Source organism: Pantherophis guttatus, chromosome 6 (genome assembly GCF_059756535.1).
Source record: "Pantherophis guttatus breed Tessera chromosome 6, ASM5975653v1, whole genome shotgun sequence".
NCBI classification, from domain to species: domain Eukaryota; kingdom Metazoa; phylum Chordata; class Lepidosauria; order Squamata; family Colubridae; genus Pantherophis; species Pantherophis guttatus.
Genome location: NC_142068.1, coordinates 57,457,558 through 57,479,763, shown reverse-complemented (window position 1 = coordinate 57,479,763; position 22,206 = coordinate 57,457,558). Strand labels below are relative to the sequence as shown.

The window sequence follows — 22,206 nt, the reverse complement described above, 5'->3', positions numbered from 1 at the left end:
TCAGAACAAAGTGGACAGTGGCAGAGAGAGACAACTTGTTCCGAGAATTTAAAAGAATTTACCCAGAACCTTTGGTAAATCTGGATAGCAGCCATCTCAATAACAATGATCCTGTTTTACTTCGTTCTGAAAAGTGGATTATTACTCATTTATATGCAATACATTTAGAAAACTGACTTTTTTAAAAAGCCGTATGGCATCACACATGCAGTACTGATATTCATTTGCATTTGTTTAATTTATAATTTGTCATATATAATATACATAACCTAGACATTTGCTTACAGTGCTATCACGTGTTTGTGTGTGTGTGTGTGTATCAGCAGTGAAATCCACTAACCTTCGTAACTGATTTGGGAACGGGAGCATGCGGGAGCACACGCACTCTACATGCATGTGCACCTCTTCTGCGCATACACAGAGCCTCCTTTGCGCATGCGCAGAGGGTAAAAAATGAGACGTAATGACATTCCGGTGGGTAGGCAGACTCCTGCCACCGGCGCTACCGGTTCACGCAAGCCGGATAGATCCGGACAGATTTCACCACTGGTGTGCATACTGTACATGTATGTGCATAGATACATTCATAAATAGAATAATATACATATATTACTGTAGTTCTTAATATATCTTTTCCCGTCAAGAATAGCAATGATCGCATCTTTGACACATATTTTATGACTTCAAATAAAAACATTCAAATCAATTGAAATTAAACTGCAGGTACTTGACATAATTTTTCCCAATTATTTAATTAAATTCCTCTTCTGTTACCGTAAAAGTCAAAGGCAGATTCTTTGGAATGGGGAGGAATTCTGGGAAAGTGTACCCATATAATAAAAACCCTGCACAACCTGGGATACATTGTATTCATTGCAACCGACCAACAATGTTTAGCGATTTAAAAAGACTTAATAGCAAAAATGATACTAAACAAGGCCTAGGAAAACATTTCAGCATTAGAATTATTGCAGGTGCAAATTTTGCAAACAAAATTCTTTTGTTTATAGGCTGCCTGATTCCAAATGACTCAGGGAAACTTCCACTTGAAAATCAAGAAACAACAAATCACTGAGAAACAGCAGAGGGGATCAAAACAACTATAGGTAGTCCTCAATTTACAACCACAATTGAGCCCAAAATTTCTGTTGCTAAGCGAGACATTTGTTAAGTGATTTCTGCCCCATTTTACAATCTTTCTTGTCAGAGTTGTTAAGTGAATCACGGCAGTTGCTAAGTTAGTAATACAGTTGTTAAATGAATCTGGCTTCCCCATTGATTTTGCTTGTCGGAAAGTCACAAGAGGTGATCACATGACCTGGGACACTGCAACTGTCATAAAGGTGAGCCAGTGGCCAAACATCTGAATTTTGATCACATGACCATGGGGATGGTGCAACGGTCATAATTGTGAAAAATGGTCATAAGCAGGAGTGAAATGTAAAATTTGTTACTACCGGTTTTGTGGGCGTGGCTTGGGGGCGGTAATCTGACTGGGTGAGCGTGGCCACCTTTTTTTTTTCTTTTAACTTTTCAAAGCATTTTTTTCTGAAAATGCAAAAAAATGCTTTGAAAAGCCTCTGCTGATCAGGAACACAGCTGGGATCGTCAGAGCCTTTTCAAAGCATTTTTAAAACCACCTTCTTCTGCTGAAGAGGTTGCAGAAAAAAATGCTTTAAAAGTCTCTCTGACGATCCCATCTGAGTTGCCTGATCGTTTTAAAAAATGCTTTGAAAAGTCTCTCTGATGATCAGGCAACTCAGCTGGGATCATCAGAGAGACTTTAAAAGCATTTTTTTCTGCAACCTCTTCAGCAGAAGAGGTGGTTTAAAAAATGCTTTGAAAAGGCTCTGACGATCCCAGCTGAGGCTTTTTTTTTACTTTTAAAAGCATTTTTTCGGCAGAAGAAGTTGTAGAAAAAATACTTTTAAAAGTAAAAAAAAAAAAAGCCTCTGATGATTGTGCAGCTCAGCTGGGCATGGTGTGGGGGGGCATAGGGATTTTTGCTACTGGTTCTCCGAATCACCCGCTGCCATCACTACCGGATCGGGCGATCCGGTCCGAACTAGGAGCATTTCACCCCTGGTTATAAGTCACTTTTTTTAATGCCCTTGTAACTTTGAACAATCACTAAATGAATTGTTGTAAATCAAGGATTACTGTACCAATCATCTGAAGGGCTTTTGATCTAGGAATAGGTATAACTAGCATACTAGATGAATATGTGTGAAAGGCCTCTTGACCATGGCTACTACCTGGTCTTCCAGAAAGGGCTATTACGTCTAATAGGTCCCTCAGGATGCATATCAGTTTCATCCAACACTTAAAATGGAAAAGTCTCCAGCAACAGAACCAGTTCTGAGGAGTTGTTGTTTTTTTTTTTTAATTTGATTTATATGCTGCTCTTCTCCGAAGACTCAGGGTGGCTTACAATGCATTAAGCAATAGCCTTCATACTTTTGTATATTTATACAAAGTCAGCTTATTGCCCCCACAATCTGGGTCCTCATTTTACCTACCTTAGAAAGGATGGAAGGCTGAGTCAACCTTGAGCCTGGTGAGATTTGAACTTGCAGTAATTGCAGGCAGCTGATGTTAATAACAGTGCTTTAGTTTGCTGCGCTACCAGAACTCAAAGTTGTTATTTCTTATCCAGACCCATATATGATTCACAATATTTCTACTTTTACTCTAAATCAGGGGAGTAGATTTGTGGCCAAAGACTGATGTTTTTTCCTTTCACCTTCAAATATCCCCAGAGTCTTTGGCTTTTCTGGGTTTAACTCACTTTTAAAAACAGCCACAGAATCATACCCAGCAGACAGTTAGAGGAATGTAAGCCCTTCCACTCTGTGCCATTGTCCCATCCAGTGCTTCCAACATTCAGTTTGGTGGCACTCTCTCTGTCTATCTCCTACATGTCTTCTCTTTCCTACATATATGCTCTTGGAAGCAGGAAAAATCATGGCAAAGAACAACATCTGAAAAACAAAAACTTACAGGAGGAGTGGATGCTGGGAAAGCTTTTCCTCCCTTCTGACACAACGTTTGCATCACCAGTGCAGTGCATTTCAGAGTTCATTATTCCATCCGGAAAGCAGCGGTAAAAGAAATCGGGACGCGGCCTGCAAGAAACCCCAGGAACATTTGATATGGAAGAGCAGTCGTTAGTAAAGCCTCCAAGTGATCATTATACTAAGCTGACTGTTTCTGATGGAGAAGCCCCCCCCCCCCCCCCCGCGCGCTTTCCACGGAGCAAAAAGTGCTGAGGGAAATTAATTAGTTATTTTCATCCGAAGCATTCTGACCATGAAAGCAGTTAAGAATTCTAACCGCCTAGAGTTAAACCAAGGGGCTTATATGAGAAGACCATTTTCAAAACTTAATTGGCTTTCTCAATCTCGTGGAAAAGACCACACGAGGCACTTTTAAAAGGTGAAGAAAACAGAGGATTCATACTGGTATCACGCAATGAACTGATTTCAACCGAGCTGGGTTTATGGGAGAAGGCAATTAAAATTAATTCCTTCTACATTTTCCCATACAAGATTTCATTTCTCCAAGTAAAGCAAAAGGGAAGTTGCTTTAACCTAAACACTTTTGTGTAATTTTTTGTTCTGTTCCCTACATACAGGGAGAAAATCCTGCATGTTTTTTTTTCCCCATTACAACACCCATTAAGGTATTATACCAGTTTTTCATTTAATCGCCCATTAGTTTTTCCACCTTTACAAGACTATGACAGTAGCAATAATGATGAAAAGCAAACCAATGTCTTTCAGGATATTTTGGGTATTCTCCAAAACAAGTTTTTTGTTTGTCATTTTCATCCAGAATCATTATGGCTACCTTGCTGTATATTGAATAGTTACTCAGGACTTACCTCCCCACTATTAATTTAATAGTGTTCGTGCAGAGTCCATTTAAAGCAAGCGCCAAGGACACAGCTAAAAGCAAACAAAAAATCATATAAAACCACAAGATATGATTTAAATTTGCAATCAGAATTCAGAAATAGACTGTTACAACATTTTGAGAAAACGTACCGTGTTTCCCCGAAAATAAGACCCTGTCTTATATTTTTCTGAACCTTGAAACAAGCACTTGACCTTATTGCCATGCACTCAAAAGCCCGATTGGGCTTATTATCAGGGGTGTCTTATTTTGGAGGAAACAGAGTAACTGATAACTTGATGAAATATGAAATGTTTTCAGTGGGGTTTTTTTCTATGATCTTTTGGCATAGTGAATTCTTATCTCATGTCTTGGGGACCCACAAATTCCTCCTTCAGGATAAAGTTAGTTTCATATTTGATCCCATTATATCAACAACCAATCACTAAACCATTCCTTCCTACTCAATTTACTGCCAATGAGAAGGGTTATATAAATAGCTAACGGGTTGATTTACTCTACTCCATATAAACTAGAACAAATTTTTCTTCCTTTACAATGGAACTACCAAAATTTGCAGTCTTGCAATGTGTTTATCATCTTTGGAGGGGAGGGGTTTGTATGCTTTTTAGCTCTCTGTTTATCAACTTTTTAATTGACTTTTTGTGTGTGCCCTGCGTACCCTTCTAGTGAATGCTGACTCCTGGCAACTGCCTGGACTATCTGAACTCTGGAGTTTTCTTAGCAATGTTTTTGGAAGTGGCTTGCTATTTCTTAGGCTGAGAGCGAGTGTGATTGTTCCAAGGGCATTCAGCATGCCAAAGATGGGACCAGAGCTAACAGTCTGCAAGATTCTAGCCAGGTGTCTTAACCCCTACACTCTATGAAGACATAACGAAATGATTTCATCAGATGTAAAGAGCTGCTGGCTTTTCAAAAGAAAAAAACAGTAAGTCCTCCATTACCAGAAGAAACTTCAGAAATCTGTGGATTACAGAATATCAATACAAAACTAGGAAATACTGCATCATGCAATAATTGCTTCAGACATTTCCAGAGGCTCAAGAAAACTGAAGTTCTTTCATCAATTGTTTTTTAAGACCATCATAAAATTTGTTGGAAATCCAAATAACCATATTTACCTGAAAGGAAGATGGGAGTTTCTCTTCTCAAAAAAATAATTACCTTTGAAATGGGAAACTTGAGTTTTAATCATTAAAAGAGGCAGACACTTTTGAAAGCAAGCGGATAGATCAAAAGTGGAAGCCTGTAGCCATAATAACAAGCTAGTGACTACTGTATAAGACTTTTCCTTCTGCCAAAGTGAGACTTGGAACTAAAAAAAAAAAGAATGTTTTGAACCCACTGATTGAAAGGACTTCATGCAGTTTGCCCAGTCAGTAAGGACAAAGCAATAACTCTGACTTCTTCCCTCTTTGTAGACACACACTTTTTAGAGTGGAGATTAATAAGAAACATTGAATTCTCCTAAACTGTTGCAAGATTTCATAATGACAAATAGGATCAGAAATCCAAACTATTCTTGCTCGGAGAAAGGTTCCTGAACTCAGTAGACCTACTTAAAAGATAGTAATTACTACTATCTTTTTCTTCCCTACTATCTTCTTTTTTCTCTCCTTTCCTTCCCCGTCTAGTTAATAGATAATTTATTTTTTTTCCCCAAGGGAAGGAGGTCTTTAGTTGATTTCTATAGAACATATTGTTTGCATATTACTCTATCAATACATTGTGACAATTTTAGAAGAATCAGTGCAAAAGAGAAGACCCTAGTAACTGTAAAAATGAGCGGAAGGGGAACCGAAGGACGTAAGAGATTATGATGTTGATAATAATATTTTTCAATTATTTACCATAAAGATACCAAAGTTTTGAAAGGAAGTTTTTTTTTAATTTCCCAACACTTCTGGAAGAAAACAATTTCCCATCATTTAAACCAGAATTTAATGTTATTCTTGGCATACCTAGCAAAGCTTCTTTAATTTCAGTCTTGTCTGTGCGTCGGATTATTTTCACCACAAAAATGACAGCCAGGGGTGTCAGAAATGAAATGGCCTACAACAGACACAACAACATATTAATTACAGATTAACAGAGTTGGGAGGGACCTTGTAGGTTATCTAGTCCAACCCCCGCCCAAGCAGGAGACCCTACACCATTTCTGACAAACAGCAGTCAGAATTGTTACTGCTGTCTCTCCATCAGAAATAGTAATTTCCAGTTTGCTTCATTTAGATGGCTGATCATCTGTTATTAGTGATAACAAAGCTACATGAACCCAAAACAAAAAATATATAATTAATTACTATTATTATGAAAGGACAGACTAAATTCTGAATTCTTAAATTCTAAATTCTTAACTGATACAAACAAAATAGAGCTGTAAACTTAACGAAGATCAGCTTTCAAAATGAAAACCAAACTCTGAAGAGGAAGTAATACATTGCAAAACATCAGGACAAAGATTTTCCAGAAATAGTCATGGCTTTAGTATATCCTATATATTTTGCACATGAAACATATGCATACGGAATGTTCTGATTTTTCAGAATCAAACTATTCTGTCCAATCCATTTTCTCCCCAGAAGGGGAGAAATTTTTCCAGAAATTTATACTTCACAATTCAGCCCCTTTCGATTTTAAAAAGAATTCTACACACCTTGTGCGAGTCTGCAGCTCATATGTGCCTCATTTTTACCCTCCTCTATTTTTAAGACTGCTACCCTAAACAAGTCTCTGATTGTTCCTTTAAAATTCACAAAAATGGTCTAGGAGGTCCTCAATGTGCTAAAATGCACAGTTGCCCATCTTATCTGAGGGAAATATATCAGAACTTCAATGGTCCAAATTTTCCTGGATTCATGATATGGTTGCATGTGTAGCTCCCTGCTATTGGGCATGACAGCTCACCCAGCCTTCACATTCAATAAACCTCAGGAGTCAACTATAGAAAGCTTTTAAAATAGGCAAGCAAGAGTAACATTATGCTGGCATGAATGGTTTTATGAAGAAAACTACAGCTTTTCTATTAATACTTTATACAAATGCTTCCACTTATTTAAGAATCTAAATTCACATTTCCATCACCCTATTTTTTTTCTTTTCTCTTCTTGTAATCCCTTGCATTGGAGTGGAGTCTGGGCAACTGAATAGAGCTTGAGCATTAACTGTCCGGATGCCCTTCCTGATGCCTATGTGGAGTTCACAGCAGACAATTACTCATTGCACCCAGAGAGAGAAAAATATCTGCCGCTACCTAGGATTGAACTCACAGCCTCTTGATTGTTTGACAAGAGCTTTACCTCTAGGCCATAGCAACACTCTGCCACAGTGATGGCTAACCTTTTTGCCGTCACGTGCCAAAAGTGGGGAGAACCGGGGGGTCAAGCACGTGTGTGCCCACACCCATAATTCAATCCCCTATGCCCCGCCCCCGCACATGCATGTGCGACCCTTCGTGCTCCCCCCACTTTTGGCACATGACAGCAAAAAAGTTAGCGGTGGGCCCAGTAGGCCTGTTTTTCACCGTCCCCAGGCTCCAGAGGCCTTCCCCATGCCCCGGAGGCCTTCCGAAGGCTGGAAATGGCCGATTTCCCGACTTCTGGGGGCCCAGAAGGCCCCAAAATCAGCTGGCTGGCACATGCATGCATGCTAGAGCTGAGCTAGGGCAACGCTTGTGTGCCCACAGATATGGCTCCACGTGCCACCTGTGGCACGCATGCCTTAGGTTCACCATCACGGACATAGAGTATTAGGAAATATATTATTCACTAGGTAGAAGAACCTTCTTTAAACCTGCATACAATGCCATATTTTCTTTTCAATTTTTAATTTCATTTTTTTTTCATTTTCATTTGTTTAGCACCATTCCATTTTCACAATCATTTCTCCGAACCCCAAGAATTTTGTATGCACCTATTTTCTTGCATATTTATCCTAGTAAACTGTACTGTATATATTTTGCATAGTTTTTTCTTCTATATGATCCTACTTTTTAAAAAAAAAAAAAAAGTAAGAGAAATATATCAAAATAAGAGAATATGTCATATTCCATTGTGGATTTCTCTGCTTTAGTGTACAGATTTGGGATATGCAAGCTGGGGAAGTTTATATAAATTTCAAGCTAGATTTCCCTTCGATCTTTAAGAATGAATAGTGCTACAAAATATGATTAAGAGGAGGGCATTCCTAGTTGTGATAGTGGGGTGATAGTGTTTGTACATATACCAACTTTTATTAAGAAAATATTTCAATAAATAGGATTAGGATAAAAAATAAATGAATCCACGGAGGTGGGGGAATCGACTGAGATCCAAAGAGCCAAGCACGATCCCCCTCAAGGGCTGAGAGAATCTCAGTTTCTTATTAAAGTTCACAGAACATATTAAAAAGCTGTTCTTGAAATATAAGGCATATCAAATTTAATGTGGCATGAAGACATACATCTGATTCAAAATCCTGTAGCTCCACGTGTATACTTATGTGTTTGAATCCACAGCAAAAAAAAAAGCTCACTTCATAAACAGAAACCGTGAAAATGTTTACTGAAAAATGAAAACATTGAACAAATCCATATTCGTAAGTTGTCATACACTAAGGCTTGGCACAAAGTCTTCTTGTTCATATCTGTGGACAGATTTTGTGTCTTAGTGAAGCATTTATAACAAACCAAAACTAAAAATAGTTTTGCAAAACAATCATACGCTGTGTTTTTAACCAAGGGTTTGCACTTTTTTTTTTTAATTAAGGTATTATGGTTTCTAATTAAAGTGTTTGCCTGAATTGGCCCTATTCCTATTCTAGCTTACAACAGCAACCAGGCAACAGGCTCATTTACAACCGAAAGGTCAGGTAAAATAGAAACACGTGGGGCTTTGTGTGGCATGAAATATGCTGTTCTCCACAGATTCTCCCGCAAGCTTCATAAGCTTCATTAGTGCTGGAATACTGACACCATTCATCATTTCAATTTGCTTGTGCTGCTTTCAAAGAAAGGACTGTCTCAGAGTTGCAGCAGGATCAAGCTATGAATTGCATAGCCAACTTCAAAAGGCCAGTTAGGCTTAATCTGGTTGAACAATACTTATGTTGCAAAAATGGGGGAGGAAAACAAGGCTTCCCTTTCTTTGGAAAGCCTCCCCCTTTTGCTCTACTAGACATGAACATTATCATTCTGCAGTAAGTACATGCAACTTCAGCATTATGCTTCACCTGATTCTGGATATCTACACATAATATGAAACACAAGGACCCACACAGATAGAGAAGTACTGACATATACTGTGTCTACATGTGTTCAATTGAGTCAGTTTTAAAATGTGCCTGTGTACAGTATATCCAATGCACCTGTAAATCAATCAATTGATGAATACCAGTCTTTCCTAAATAAATTATATTTATTAAGCTCTGCTCAGTGGGAAGTAAAATATATTCCCACTTTGTATTTTCAGATATGTTAAAACAGGATTCATAGCCACATCATATTGTTATAATTGTTATAATGCATTTTTGTTGATGATTTTGAAAACAGTAGAAGGATAGGATGGGATGGGATGGGATGGGATGGGATGGGATGGGATGGGATGGGAGGGAGGGAAGGGAGGGGAGGGGAGGGGAGGGGAGGGGAGGGAAGGGAAGGGAAGGGAAGAGAAGAGAAGAGAAGAGAAGAGAAGAGAAGAGAAGAGAAGAGAAGAGAAGAGAAGAGAAGAGAAGAGAAGAGAAGAGAAGAGAAGAGAAGAGAAGAGAAGATGGAAGTGACCTTAGAGGTCTTCTAGTCCAACCCCTGTCTAAGCAACCAACCCCCTATACCATTTCAGACAAATGGTTGTCCAATCTCTTCTTAAAAACTTCCAGTGTTGGAGCATTCAAACTTCTGGAGGCAAATTATTCCACTGATTAATTGTTCTGTGAGGAAATGTCTCCTTATTTCTAGGTTGCTTCTCTCCTTGATTAGTTTCCATCCATTGCTTCTTTTCCTGCCCTCAGGTGCTATGGAGAATAGCTTGACTCCTTCTTCTTTATGGCAACCCCTGAGATATTGGAACATTACTATCATCTCACCCTTAGTCCTTTTTTTCATTACATACCCAAGTCCAGCAACTATTCTTTATATGTTTTAGCCTCCAGTCCCCTGATCATCTTTTCTCATGCAGTATATTAACTACTCAACTGATGCTAGATGATGCACTAGATGTATGACTTGGTATTTAAATACAGTTAGTCCTCAATTTAAGAGAAAAAAAAAGAAAGAAAATTTATGTTGTTAAGTGAGAAATACATTAAATGAGTTTTGCCTCAATTTACGACTTTTCTTGCCACATTTGTTAAGTGAATCACTGCAATTGTTAAATAAGTAACACGGTTGTTAAGTGAATCTGGTTTCCCCATTGATTTTGCCCATCAGAAGGTTGCAAAAGGGGTTCAGGACCCAGGACATTGCAACCGTCATAAATGAGAGTCAGTTGTCAAACGTCTGAATGTAAATCACATGACCATGGGGATGCTGCAACAGTCATAAGTGTGAAAAATGATCATAAGTCATTTTTTTCATTGTCATCGTAATGTCAAACAGTCACTAAGGCAACTGTTGTAAGTGGAGGACTACCTGTATATAATATTTATTTATTAATTCATTTTTTTTCTATTTTGCATGCAATTATTCTGCTAGGAAGCAGTCCAGAGGAACAATCTAACAAGAGCTCATTTTGATAATTTTGATGGATTATGGGAAGCGCCTCTCAATTACATTTTCAGGGTCATGCGATTTTTCAACAGACCTGTAGTTATAGCTTTCAGTCTAAAAAAGACAATAAAAAGGAAACTAGATAGAGGACAAGGCCTCTCAGTTTGTTTTAAGGAACACTCGAAGATTTATTCTTTACTGACTACAATTATCTTATTCAAAATAATCCCATTTGTTGCCATGTCTCCTACGGAAAAGGAACAGAGACAAAAATCAGTCAGGTGAATTCTTACTGGATTAGTTTTAATTTCTGAAATATAAAATTATTTCCAGGGCACCAATATTTGTCTTTTCATAAAGTGTAAAACTCTATGTATCAGGTAACTTTTCATGGCATAATACTCTTAAGGAATGTTATTTATACAAAGTAGTTAACTATGTACAAAATGTTTATCATAAGAAAAATGTATTAAAAATGTATATGAACTTTCACAAGTTTTTCTTTATTGTTTGTTTGTTAAACTTTTTTTATATTTATTGCAAATGCTCCAAAATTTGCAATAAATACATGGTAAATATAACAGAACTATGAAAAAAGCAAAGCAAAACAAATTTCTAAAGACAGACTGCTGCCGGCTATAATTTATTTATTTTTTGTTTATTTATTCATTTAATATATAGATTACCCAAGAGATTACCCAAGAGATTACCCAAAAATTCTGCTGTTTTACAATTAAATTAAAACTTAAACAATTAAAAGATTAAAAAAACAAAACAATTATAAAAGACAGAGGGGAAGGGAAGGGAAGAGGGAGAAGGGAGATTCAGGTGTGGTCCAAGCTGGAAGAGTCAGGAACTCACACTTATATACTACTACTCTTGTGAGAATAGCTAAAAAGTTGTATTGGCAGTGCCAAGAACAGTGGCACACATATTTTTATAAAATTACTCTTCCAGACACTGAAAGAATAGAAAAGAAACCATCTTTTGATCACCTTTGTATAACATCTTGATTAGATGTTAAATCAATCTGGGCTTGCTTCAAAGTTTTGACAAATGGTCTAATGAACTCCATGACCTTGGAGATTCATATTCTCTTCTTAACAGCTATTTCGCTGCTGCTAATGTTGCTGTTGTTATACTTTTGACAATAGACAGGCAGACATTCTGACAGTTCAACATGAAGGGAGAAACAATTCATTAAGTGCTGTAGTCAAAATACCATGCTTATGAAGTTGTACTATCACCGCATCATATTAATGTAAAAAGTAGAGAGGGGGCACTGTCTTTCAACACAACATGCAACAAATGTTTGTGTGTACAATTATTTGTCCTAAAAATTGAATACATCATGTACTCTCACCCAGTTGCCTCTTGAAAAGACACCAAGTCTTGCAAATCATCCCAAAAAGGCATTTCAGAATTGTTCTTTTTTTGCTATAAGAAAATCTACTAATAAATCATATTTAATAGTTATGCTGAAACATGCTGTCTTTCACTTAGATATGCTTCAGCATTGACAGCATATTTCATGCCAGTCATAGTTTTTTCCTACTGAACTGTGGCTGTTTTTCTTCTTTTTTTAAAAAAAATCAGTGCTTAACTAGACTACCTTGTTAGCAAATGAAAGAAAGCCGAATTTTCCTCCTTTGAAATATGAATAACATGCAGATATCCTACAACGTTTACCTTTTGATTAGTCACCTCTTTAAAAGCAATAGTTTGTATTGGAATCGAGCACCCAAGTTTCTCTATTCTTCTCTAAAATGTTTGGGTGAAAATCACAGGTTTTCAGTGTATACTGAAAGATGAAGAGTCAGGAATTCTTCCCAGATAACTATTTTGTACAATTATAGGATATAAGCACCAAAAGTGTCCAGATTTTCTTTTTTTGTTTCTTTTCTTTCTTTCTTTCTTTCCATCTATCCATCCACCCACCCACCCATCCATCCACCCAACTTCAAGGCATTTGTAGCATTATCTATGCCCCAGAAATGTAAGAAATATAAAAGGGACCACTTTAAATTAAATGACTTGTGTATATCATTTTGCTGAGCACAAAAAACAAAAGTTTGTATATCTGTTCAAAGCATCTACTAAAACAATTAGGCATTCCATATGGACCAACTGATCCTAAACGTAGAGAGGTCTTTATACTCCTTATTTAGCCAGCCTGACTATTGTGCCAAGGCAGCCATAATTGACTTTCCAGCATCATCATTTTTCCTGAGTGACTGTAATACTGTTTTGCTATCAAATCCAAGAAAAGCCAGACAGCATCATGGCATGGATTCCATGAAAAGCCCTCTGGCACAGTTTGCTATGAGATTTATACAAGCTGCCTTGTGAACTGGGAAAAGAACTGAGATTCAAGCTATACCGGTCATTAACTGCTGTGCAGGTGCCTTTCTAAGCATATGTGATCGTGATGAGGAGGAAAAGATCAGCTATAACAGAGAGTAAAAAAAATATATATAGATGTTAGATAGCAAGCAGTAAGTGGCCTCTAAAACCTCAATTTGATTTAACTTCAGAATTCTTTATGAACCATGATACGGCCAACAATTTATAAAAAGCGAACATAATTGTGATAAGACTGCTTAACTAGCTGTCATCATCTTTCATACCATATGCAAACAAATTATTTTACAGTGTTAAATTTACTACACAGTTAGGAATTGCATTAATGCATCTCCCTGCTTATCAATCTGTTGTTTTAAAAACATAGTTTTCCAGCCATAAAATGTGTCTCAGTCACCCACTGAATGATCATTAAATTCTAGTACTTACAAACATGAGACGCGTAGGTATGTTGTCAGATTCTACCAGTGGATTTTTATACAGCCAGATCTCTTCTGGCTGAATAATTCTCTGGAATGGGTCCAAAAATTCTGTAAAACTAAACAAACAATAAGATCAAGTTTTACCATGTATGGCAATGAATTTCAAAACACTGAAAAACCATTTCAAAAAGAGATGTTGTGAAAATTGTCAAAGTTAAACTAAGAAAATTAATAATTATCAATTATTGATTTTGCCACATGCAATCAAATAGATGTATAGAAAGGATCATTTGTTTTCCTTGCTCTCTTTCTCTCTTTCGGGAGCCCAGAGTGAATTATGTGTGTGTATGTATCAAATCAATCCAACAAACTGACATGACATCATTCACCATAATAGTTAAAGAGCTTTTATTTACATCACTACTGCCCAAAACCTCATCTTTGAAAGCTGAGTATTAATTAACATTTCAGTATTCTAGAACCAAATTACATGATTTTTTTTTTTTTTTTACAATGTGAGTTGGCTAAACAGTGAATAGGATCTAGAAGAGCAGTCCCAAATTTCTGGTTCCACGAACCAGCGGCAGCAGGCGGAAGGGATATTTTGCATGCATTCCTGCAAATGGGTTTCGCATGCTTGCCCACCCTTGCACAGCCCAGTTCCCAATGGGCTGTGGACTAGTACCAGTCTGTGGACCAGGGGCTTAGAACCCCTGGTTCAGAAGATAAGAGCTTTTTCAGTTATAGCTGTTGGAGTACTACATTTGACCGTACTTGTAAATGGATCATAAGCTTCCTAACAGACAGGAAGCAACACGTGAACCTAGGCAAAATCATATTAGATACCTGTACAATTAGCACAGGAGCCCCCCCAGGGGTATGTGCTCTCTCCACTTCTCTTTTCTCTATACACCAATCACTGCATCTCAAAAGATCCCTCTGTTAAAATACTGAAGTTTGCAGATGATACAACAGTGATTGATCTCATTCGAAACAACGACAAATCTGCATACAGACAGGAGGTTGAACAACTAGCCTTGTGGTGCAACGGGAACAATCTTGAACTAAACACACTCAAAACAGTAGAAATGTGGTAGATTTTAGGAGAAATCCTCCTATACTACCACCTCTTACAATACTAGGCAACACAGTATCAACAGTAGAGATCTTCAAATTTCTAGGTTCTATTGTATCTCAAGACTTAAAATGGACACCTAACATCAGAAAATGTCATCAAAAAAGCACAACAAAGAATGTTCTTTCTGTGCCAGCTCAGAAAGCTCAAACTGCCCAAGGAGCTGCTGATTCAGTTCTACAGAGGAATTACTGAGTCTGTCATCTGCACCTCTATAACTGCCTGGTTTGGCTCTGCAACCAAACAAGACAGACACAGACTTCAATGGATAATTAGAACTGCAGAAAAAACAATTACTACCAACCTGCCTTCCATTGAGGACCTGTTTACTGCATGAGTCAAAAAGAGGGTTGAGAAAATATCTACAGACCCCTCGCATCCTGGACATAAACTGTTTCAACTCCTACCCTCAAAACGACACTATAGGGCACTGCACACCAGAACAACTAGACACAAGGACAGTTTTTTCCTGAATGCCATCAGTCTGCTAAACAACTAATTCCCATAACACTGTCAAACTATTTACTAAGACTGTATTACTATTATTCTTCTCATCCTTCCTATTACCTACTGTATCTCCTCCCACTTATGACTATAACCATGTTGTTTGTATTTTTACGATTTATATTGTTCTGTTTGTTTTCTAGTATGATTTGATTGCTTATTAGTAACCTATAACTATCACTAAGTGTTGTATCTTATGATTCTTGATATGTACTGGTATTTTTCCCCCTTTTTTTCCTTTTATATACACTGAGAGCATATGCACCAAAGACAAATTCCTTGTGTGTCCAATCACACTTGGCCAATAAAGAATTCTATTCTTCTATTATATTATATTCTACATAAAAACAGCAAAATCATAAAAACACAAAGATAGCTATAGCAATAGCAAAGCGCTTAGACTTATATACTGCTTCACAGTGCTTTATAGCTGTCTCTAAGCAATATACAGAGTCAGCATATTTCCTGCAACAATCTGGGTCCTCACTTTACTGACCTTAGAAGGATGGAAGGCTGAGTCAACCTTGAGCCGCTCAGAATCGAACTGCTGGCAGTTGGGCAAAATTAGACTGCAATACTACATTCTAACCACTGTGCCACCACGGCTCAGTGTTATGAAGCATAAAAATTTGAGGATGAACACTGTGTGTATCTGGTTGTTTTAGAAAGTATACTTACACTTTCACCTATGTTCTGAATCTATTGGGTTCCTATCCTCATTTACAGCAGATTCTCACTAGCAGGATTTCTGTCTTATTAGAAAATCAGTTTATCTTGCTTTTGCAATTTTTTTTAAATTTTTTTTAAATTTGATTTATATGCCGCCCTTCTCTGGAGACTCAGGGCGGCTTACAATGTGCTAAGCAATAGTTTTCATCCTTTTGTATATTTATACAAAGTCAGCTTATTGCCCCCACAACTAGGTCCTCAATTTATCTACCTTAGAAAGGATGGAAGGCTGAGTCAACCTTGAGCCTGGCAAGATTCGAACCTGCAGTAATTGCAGGCAGCTGGTCTTAATAACAGAGTGCTTTAGACCACTGTACTACCAAGGCTCCTTGGTAGTATTTGCTCCATTTTGCTCCATAAATGCTGCTTCCCATAAGCAAAAGTTTATTCTGCTAGAGTAGGGACATGTTTGAATACAGACAGTCCTTGACTTACAACAGTGAGTGAGTGTTTAGTGAGTGTTCAACACTGAAAAAAGTGACTGATGATTGTTTTTCACACTTACGACTGCTGCAGCATCCCCATGGGCAGGTGATTAAATTTTAGGCACTGACTCATATTTATGACAGTTACAGTGTGCAAAAATCATGTGATCATCTTTTGCACAAGCAAAGTCAATGGGGAAGCCAGATTCACTGCAGTGATTCACTTAACAGCTATGGGAAGAAATGTCATAAAATGGGAAAAATTCACTTAAGAAATGTCTCACTTAGCAACAGAAATTTTTGGCTCAATTGTAGTCATAAGTCAAGGACTACCTGTATAAGGAATTTTTTTAAGAAGCAAGCAAAAGCAGAATAGCTATTTTTTTTCCTTTTTTTCTTAGCTGTGGAATTCTGGGAGTTGAAGCCCACACATCTTAAAATTGTTGAGAAACACTGGTCTAAAGTAAAAGGAAAGATGAAGCAGACATCAAGAGTGAGAAACTATGACTCCACAGCAGATCTTCCAGATCAGGGATGTCAAACTCATGGGCCAGATGCATCATGCGCTGGCTACGCCAATCCCCATTTTAGCGAAGGGGGGGGAGTTGTGATATGTCACGTGATGACGTGTCGTCGCACGTTTGACACCCGTTTCATCTGAAGGTACAGTATAGTGTCATAAGCTTGCCCAGTGGTGGGTTTCAAAAAATTTTACTACCAGTTCTATGGGTGTGGCTTGGTGGGTGTGGCATGGCTTGGTGGGCATGGCTTGGTGGACGTGGCAGGGGAAGGATACTGTAAAATCTCCATTGCCACCCCACTCCAGGGGAAGGATACTGTAAAATCCCATTTCCTCCAGATCAGCTGGGACTTGGGAGGCAGAGAATGGATGGGGGCGGGACCAGTCAGAGGTGGTATTTACCGGTTCTCCGAACTACTCAAAATTTCTGCTACCAGTTCTTCAGAACCTGCTGAAACCCACCTCTGAGTTAGCCTCATATGAAGTTGCAACTGTGGCTTGCAATTGCAAGCTGTTTTGAGCTATCCCTGTACCAGTGACATCCATGAAGTGAGAAATGCTATTTCAATGCAGTAACCTTCAAACACTGAAGAGTCTTTCTGCCTTATGTTCAAAGGCATAGTCTGCTCTTACTGAAGATAGCATGACTATCTAAAGGAGCTCAAAAAAGCCAGTCTTTAACAGTGTGGAATGTAATTGAAGATTGCCAGCATGGGCATATAGGGAAATACTGACAATTTACCATCTTTTGTTTTTGCAAAGAGAAGCAGAAACAAGTTTAGGTACAGATCTGGGTGAAGCATTCAGTTACTAGTTGACAAGCAAGCACTAATTGGTTCTCAGTTCTCTATGCTCAGTTACAGCCAGAAAGGGCAAACACTAATTGGCAGGCATTTTCCACAAGTTCTAAACTTGTAAATAATATAAACATATCTTGTGCCTGTAAGTGTCCTGATGTCCTAACAAAGCAGAAATATGGGGGACGACCCAGAACAATTTGTTTGGGCTTAAATTGGATTCTTGAATTGTTTATATTAAATTCAGCAAGTTTGAGATGGGAAAAGGCTGATCATCTGGAAGACCCAGATATATTTGAAATCCAACACCCAGGAAGGCAGATATAATGGAATATGTGGATGACCTTGAAAAAAGAAGGGAAGGGATGCTGCCTAGGAAATGATCAGATAAGAGATGCAGGAGCCCACAATGGCTTAACAATTAGAGAAAGAAACTTAGGAAGGACCCACCCTAATGGACCCCCTAATCTAATGGAACAAGCAGTTAAAAATGATGGCAGGAAATTTGTACTTTCAAATTTGCAAGATGCCATGAATACAGCCTTACAAGAAAGTAGAATTAGTTCATTTAATTCATGTTTTCATGCTGGTTTATCTGGAAGCCTGACATATACACAAACACACACATACACAGCATACCCAGTACAAAGTGATGCCGGAAATTATAGTTTGGCAATATCTGGAAAGTTCCGATTCCCTACCCTACAAAAACTGCCAAGTGCTGTAATGCAACATACTGGCAGTTGAAAATTTAATGCTAGAGCAACGGAACCAAATTCTCACTACTTCTGAAGTAGTGCCAAATGGCATACTACAGCCTCATTCTCCCACATCTCTCTATCACTATCTGACTACCTATTTCCTAATGGTGAGAGCAGCTGGGTGGAAAGACTGATGTTACCACTTTCCCTGGACTTTCATTTGCTGATGCTTTTCTCTGCTGCATTATAGTATGAACTTTGCTTATTTGAATCAAGTAATTAACCAATGAGCTTCTGTCTCCCAGTGCCTAGAAGCAATAGGGGCCTAGACTGGGATGCAACAGGCTTTAATTCAACCCCCCTGCTTCTGGGGAAATAGCCATCTTTGCTTCTAGATGGGGTTACATTGCCTCACACACAATTGGACCCACAACTCCTGTTTGAGATGGTAGACATGGCTAGAAGCATCTATGCCCAGCTTTACACCATGTCCGGTTGCACCTAGTCCTAGACTGAGAAGCCCTCTCATAGTCACTCATGCCATTGGACTGGTTGCAATATACTGTACATGGGGCTGCCCTTGAAGACCATTAGAAGCTGCAGCTAGTATATAACGCATAAGGCCTTGAAGACTTGGCTCAGTGCTTCAGCCTGGGGCCCCACCATGTCTCCTGATTATGTTGATTGCTATGGGTTTAAAATTTGCATACATTTTTATTATTTTAATGTAAGTCCCCAGAGTAATGTTTGAGATAGGATGCTCTATAAATCTATAAATACATACATATAGATAGACACATACTTTGATTTGACAGTAGGATATATTCTTTATTTCAACTGGAAAGGAAGACTTATTCTAGAGCAAATCCTAGAGCAAGCCCTCATTCCCATAAATTGCAGGCAATCTTTTCCCTTCCACTCAGCATTGACCAGACTTGACAGTTTGACAAGTAGTGAGTATTTTTACATTAAAGTCTGGCATCTTTAATAATGTAGCTGTGATGTAATAAGGCAAAGTTAAGAGTATAGATATCAAAAATATCAATACAGCATCACCAGATTATGTTTCCAATGCTGTAATCAAGCCCTGACAACCTTAGACTTCCTATTAGACTTGTCAGGGATATCTTTTCTTTGCTGTTATAGTTTTGGTGCAGCAAAACATGCCTCTGAGATCCTCTTTTTCTTAGCTTTTTAGTACTCGTATACATCCCATGTGAATATATATAATTAACAGGTTTTTCCAGTCAGAGCTCACAGCTTTCCAAAGACTGTAAATCGAATTTCTTTCATTTTACATTCTATAAGCAATTCACACAATACACAGAATGAATACCATCTGAAGCTTCTTTAAAATTTAGTCTGCAAGTACGACATTTCAAAATATATTCGTCATATTCAAGGATATCAAAGTTCTATACCAGTGATCGGCAAAACACGGCTCGTGAGCCACATGCGGCTCTTTGGCCCCTTGAGTGTGGCTCTTCCACACTCATGATGCCCTGGCGGCTGTGGCTGAGCCGGGAGCGTGCGCACGCATAGGGAAACCCTCCTCAAGCAAGCGCCGAAGCTCAGGAAAGGTGCGCACAGGGTGGGCAGCGGCTTCCTTAAAGAGGGTCTCCCCACGTGTGCGCATGCTCCCGGCTCAGCCACAGCCGGCCAGGGCATCACGAGAGTGGGAAGAGGAGGAGAGTGCAGGAGAGAAGCTGCCCTGTACCTACCTTCGTGCCACATTTGCACGTAAGGCAGCCTTTGCTTCCTGCCGCTTCAGGCTGGAGTTCGCACTCTCCGCACTCAGCCGAAGAGCTGCTGGGGGTGGGGGATGAAACAGCAAGGTGATGGCCAGTGCATTAGTGCAGGAAAGAAGCCCCATCCTGTTAAGACCCTCGTAATCGAGCAGCCACTCACCCCGCGGGTGCCTTTGCTGTGCTTTAGTGTTCGTTTGGAGAGGGTCTCCCCGCCCATGCACATGCTCCTGGATCAGCCACAGCCGTCCAGGACATCACAAGAGAAGGAGGAGGAGGAGGAGGCCAGTCACCCAGAGGGATGGGGGAGAGACACAGAGAGAGAGAGATGGGGGGAGAGAGAGAAACATAGAGACACATACAGAGTGATACATAGAGAGGAGTGAGAGAGGGGAAGAGAGGGAGAGATGCAGAGGGAGAGAGACATGGGGGGAGAGAGGGGGATATAGGAAGAGGGGGAGAGAGACAGAATGGTTTTGTGGCTGGGTAGGCGTGGCTAGGGCAGTCATGTGACACTCACTGGGTGAGTGACATCGAGTTGGCCACTCCCACCCAGGTTTTGTGACTCCGGTGTGTTTTTTTTCTGTGGGAAATAGGTCCAAGTGGCTCTTTAAGTGTTTAAGTTTGCCAACCTCTGTTCTGTACCATAGTGACTACTTATATCTAAATCCAAATCTATACCTATGTACGTTAGATAACCAAGATCTTGTAAACCAGCTGAATCATGCAATATTTCTTGGTTCTCACATGAACTTTCTCAAGATGTTGGCAATTTTATATTTTACGTTTTTATTGTCACATCAATGTCTACCATGGGAAAAGGTTGACGACCCCTGTTTCAGGTATACACTGAAAAAAAGTGCACACTAGGTAGGTTTAAAATATTATCTCCTGAAAATTGAAGGTTCAAGAATAAGACCGGTTTTTGAGAAATGCAAAACAAGATGTTTTGCTTTCTATCTTGGAAGCTTCATCAGTTGTATTGGATGCCGTGGGAGATCAATCCAATACAACTTCTAGGCAGGGGCAAGTTTGAAAACCCATTACTACTGGTTCGCTTGTGAGTCCACCCGCGCGTGCATGCGCAACACTTCTGCACATGCGCAGAAGCATCCAAGTGGGTGGGCAGAGCCTCTCACCGCTACCTGTTCGCCCAATCTGGGGCAAACCGGTAGCAACCCACCAGTGCTTCTAGGATAGGAAAAGTCTTGTTTTTCCTAAAAAAAAATATCAGTCCAGTTGCATTTCCAAAATAAAAACCAATTTTGATACAACTGTGATGACTGAGAATCTTCATAGACATTTCTAGAATCAGACTTTACCTGAAACCCTAGCTATACTTTCAGAATAGTTATTTTGGTAAAACTGCTATAAAACTCCTGGAGTAAACTTAATATTTCTGACTTCTCCAGTCAAACACTCAATTTCCTGAAAATGATATTTGAAACATATCCAGCACATACTTTGGTTTTTAGTAGTTTTGTTGTGCTAAAGCAGGATATGAATATTTTTCTGTCCACAGAAAATTTATTATGAAATTACAATGAATAAAACAAATACCCTTAAAAGAGCAGGTAAGCCATTCAGTGTCTCTCAAATATACAAAATACTTGCGTTGTTCAGATTTGATTAATAGCAAGGCAGACACATACGCTTTAATATAATATTGACTTGTCATATTTGTGCCCAGATTTTTACTGGCAGCATAGCATTGCCATTTTTAAAGATAAAACAAATAACAGTGAAAAACATTGTGAAGATCGGTTTTGGCAAAGATACAATGCCGATAGCAACTACACAGAAATGAATTGGATCTTTACTAAACATCCATTTAAATTAGATATATTGAAATATATCTTGACTATAAACCTATACAAGCCTACTTGGAAGTGAGCACTTTGGGCTCTCTAGAGCTTCCAATTTGGTTTGTAAGACGGCAGTACCAATTTAATATCCTATTGTTTGATGTCACTTTGCAACAGTATGATAAGGCACACATTTCAAAGGCTACAGACTGCAGATTAAGAAAGAATCACTGTACATTTGAAAGATTTCAGCAATCAAACAGAGCATGCTATCAATTGTCCCTGAAGTATGCATTGGAATTAGCTGAAATGCAATCCTTAAATCAAATCAAACCACTAAAATCCAGCTTCATGTTGCCACATTTGTAAAAGTACTCCGAAAGTGTCCAGAACCAAATGTGGCAATCACAATTTTTAATGTGTGAATCAGTAATCCAGAGATCTGCAGAAAGAATAAAATGTATATAA

The 22,206-nt window shown here is 38.7% G+C and overlaps 1 protein-coding gene across 1 annotated transcript in view; it reads right to left on the bottom strand.

The window, feature by feature from the left end:
* The window catches only part of PLPP4 (phospholipid phosphatase 4), a 132,174-nt gene that overhangs the window by 63,631 nt on the left and 46,337 nt on the right, over positions 1–22,206 (bottom strand). Inside the window, exons 2-5 of the mRNA XM_034440276.3 lie at positions 13,385–13,493; positions 5,877–5,967; positions 3,884–3,947; positions 3,001–3,125 (exon numbers count right to left, since the gene is read on the bottom strand). Of these exons, the coding sequence (XP_034296167.2) occupies positions 3,001–3,125; positions 3,884–3,947; positions 5,877–5,967; positions 13,385–13,493 (389 nt within the window). The remainder of the gene's footprint in view (positions 1–3,000; positions 3,126–3,883; positions 3,948–5,876; positions 5,968–13,384; positions 13,494–22,206) is intronic.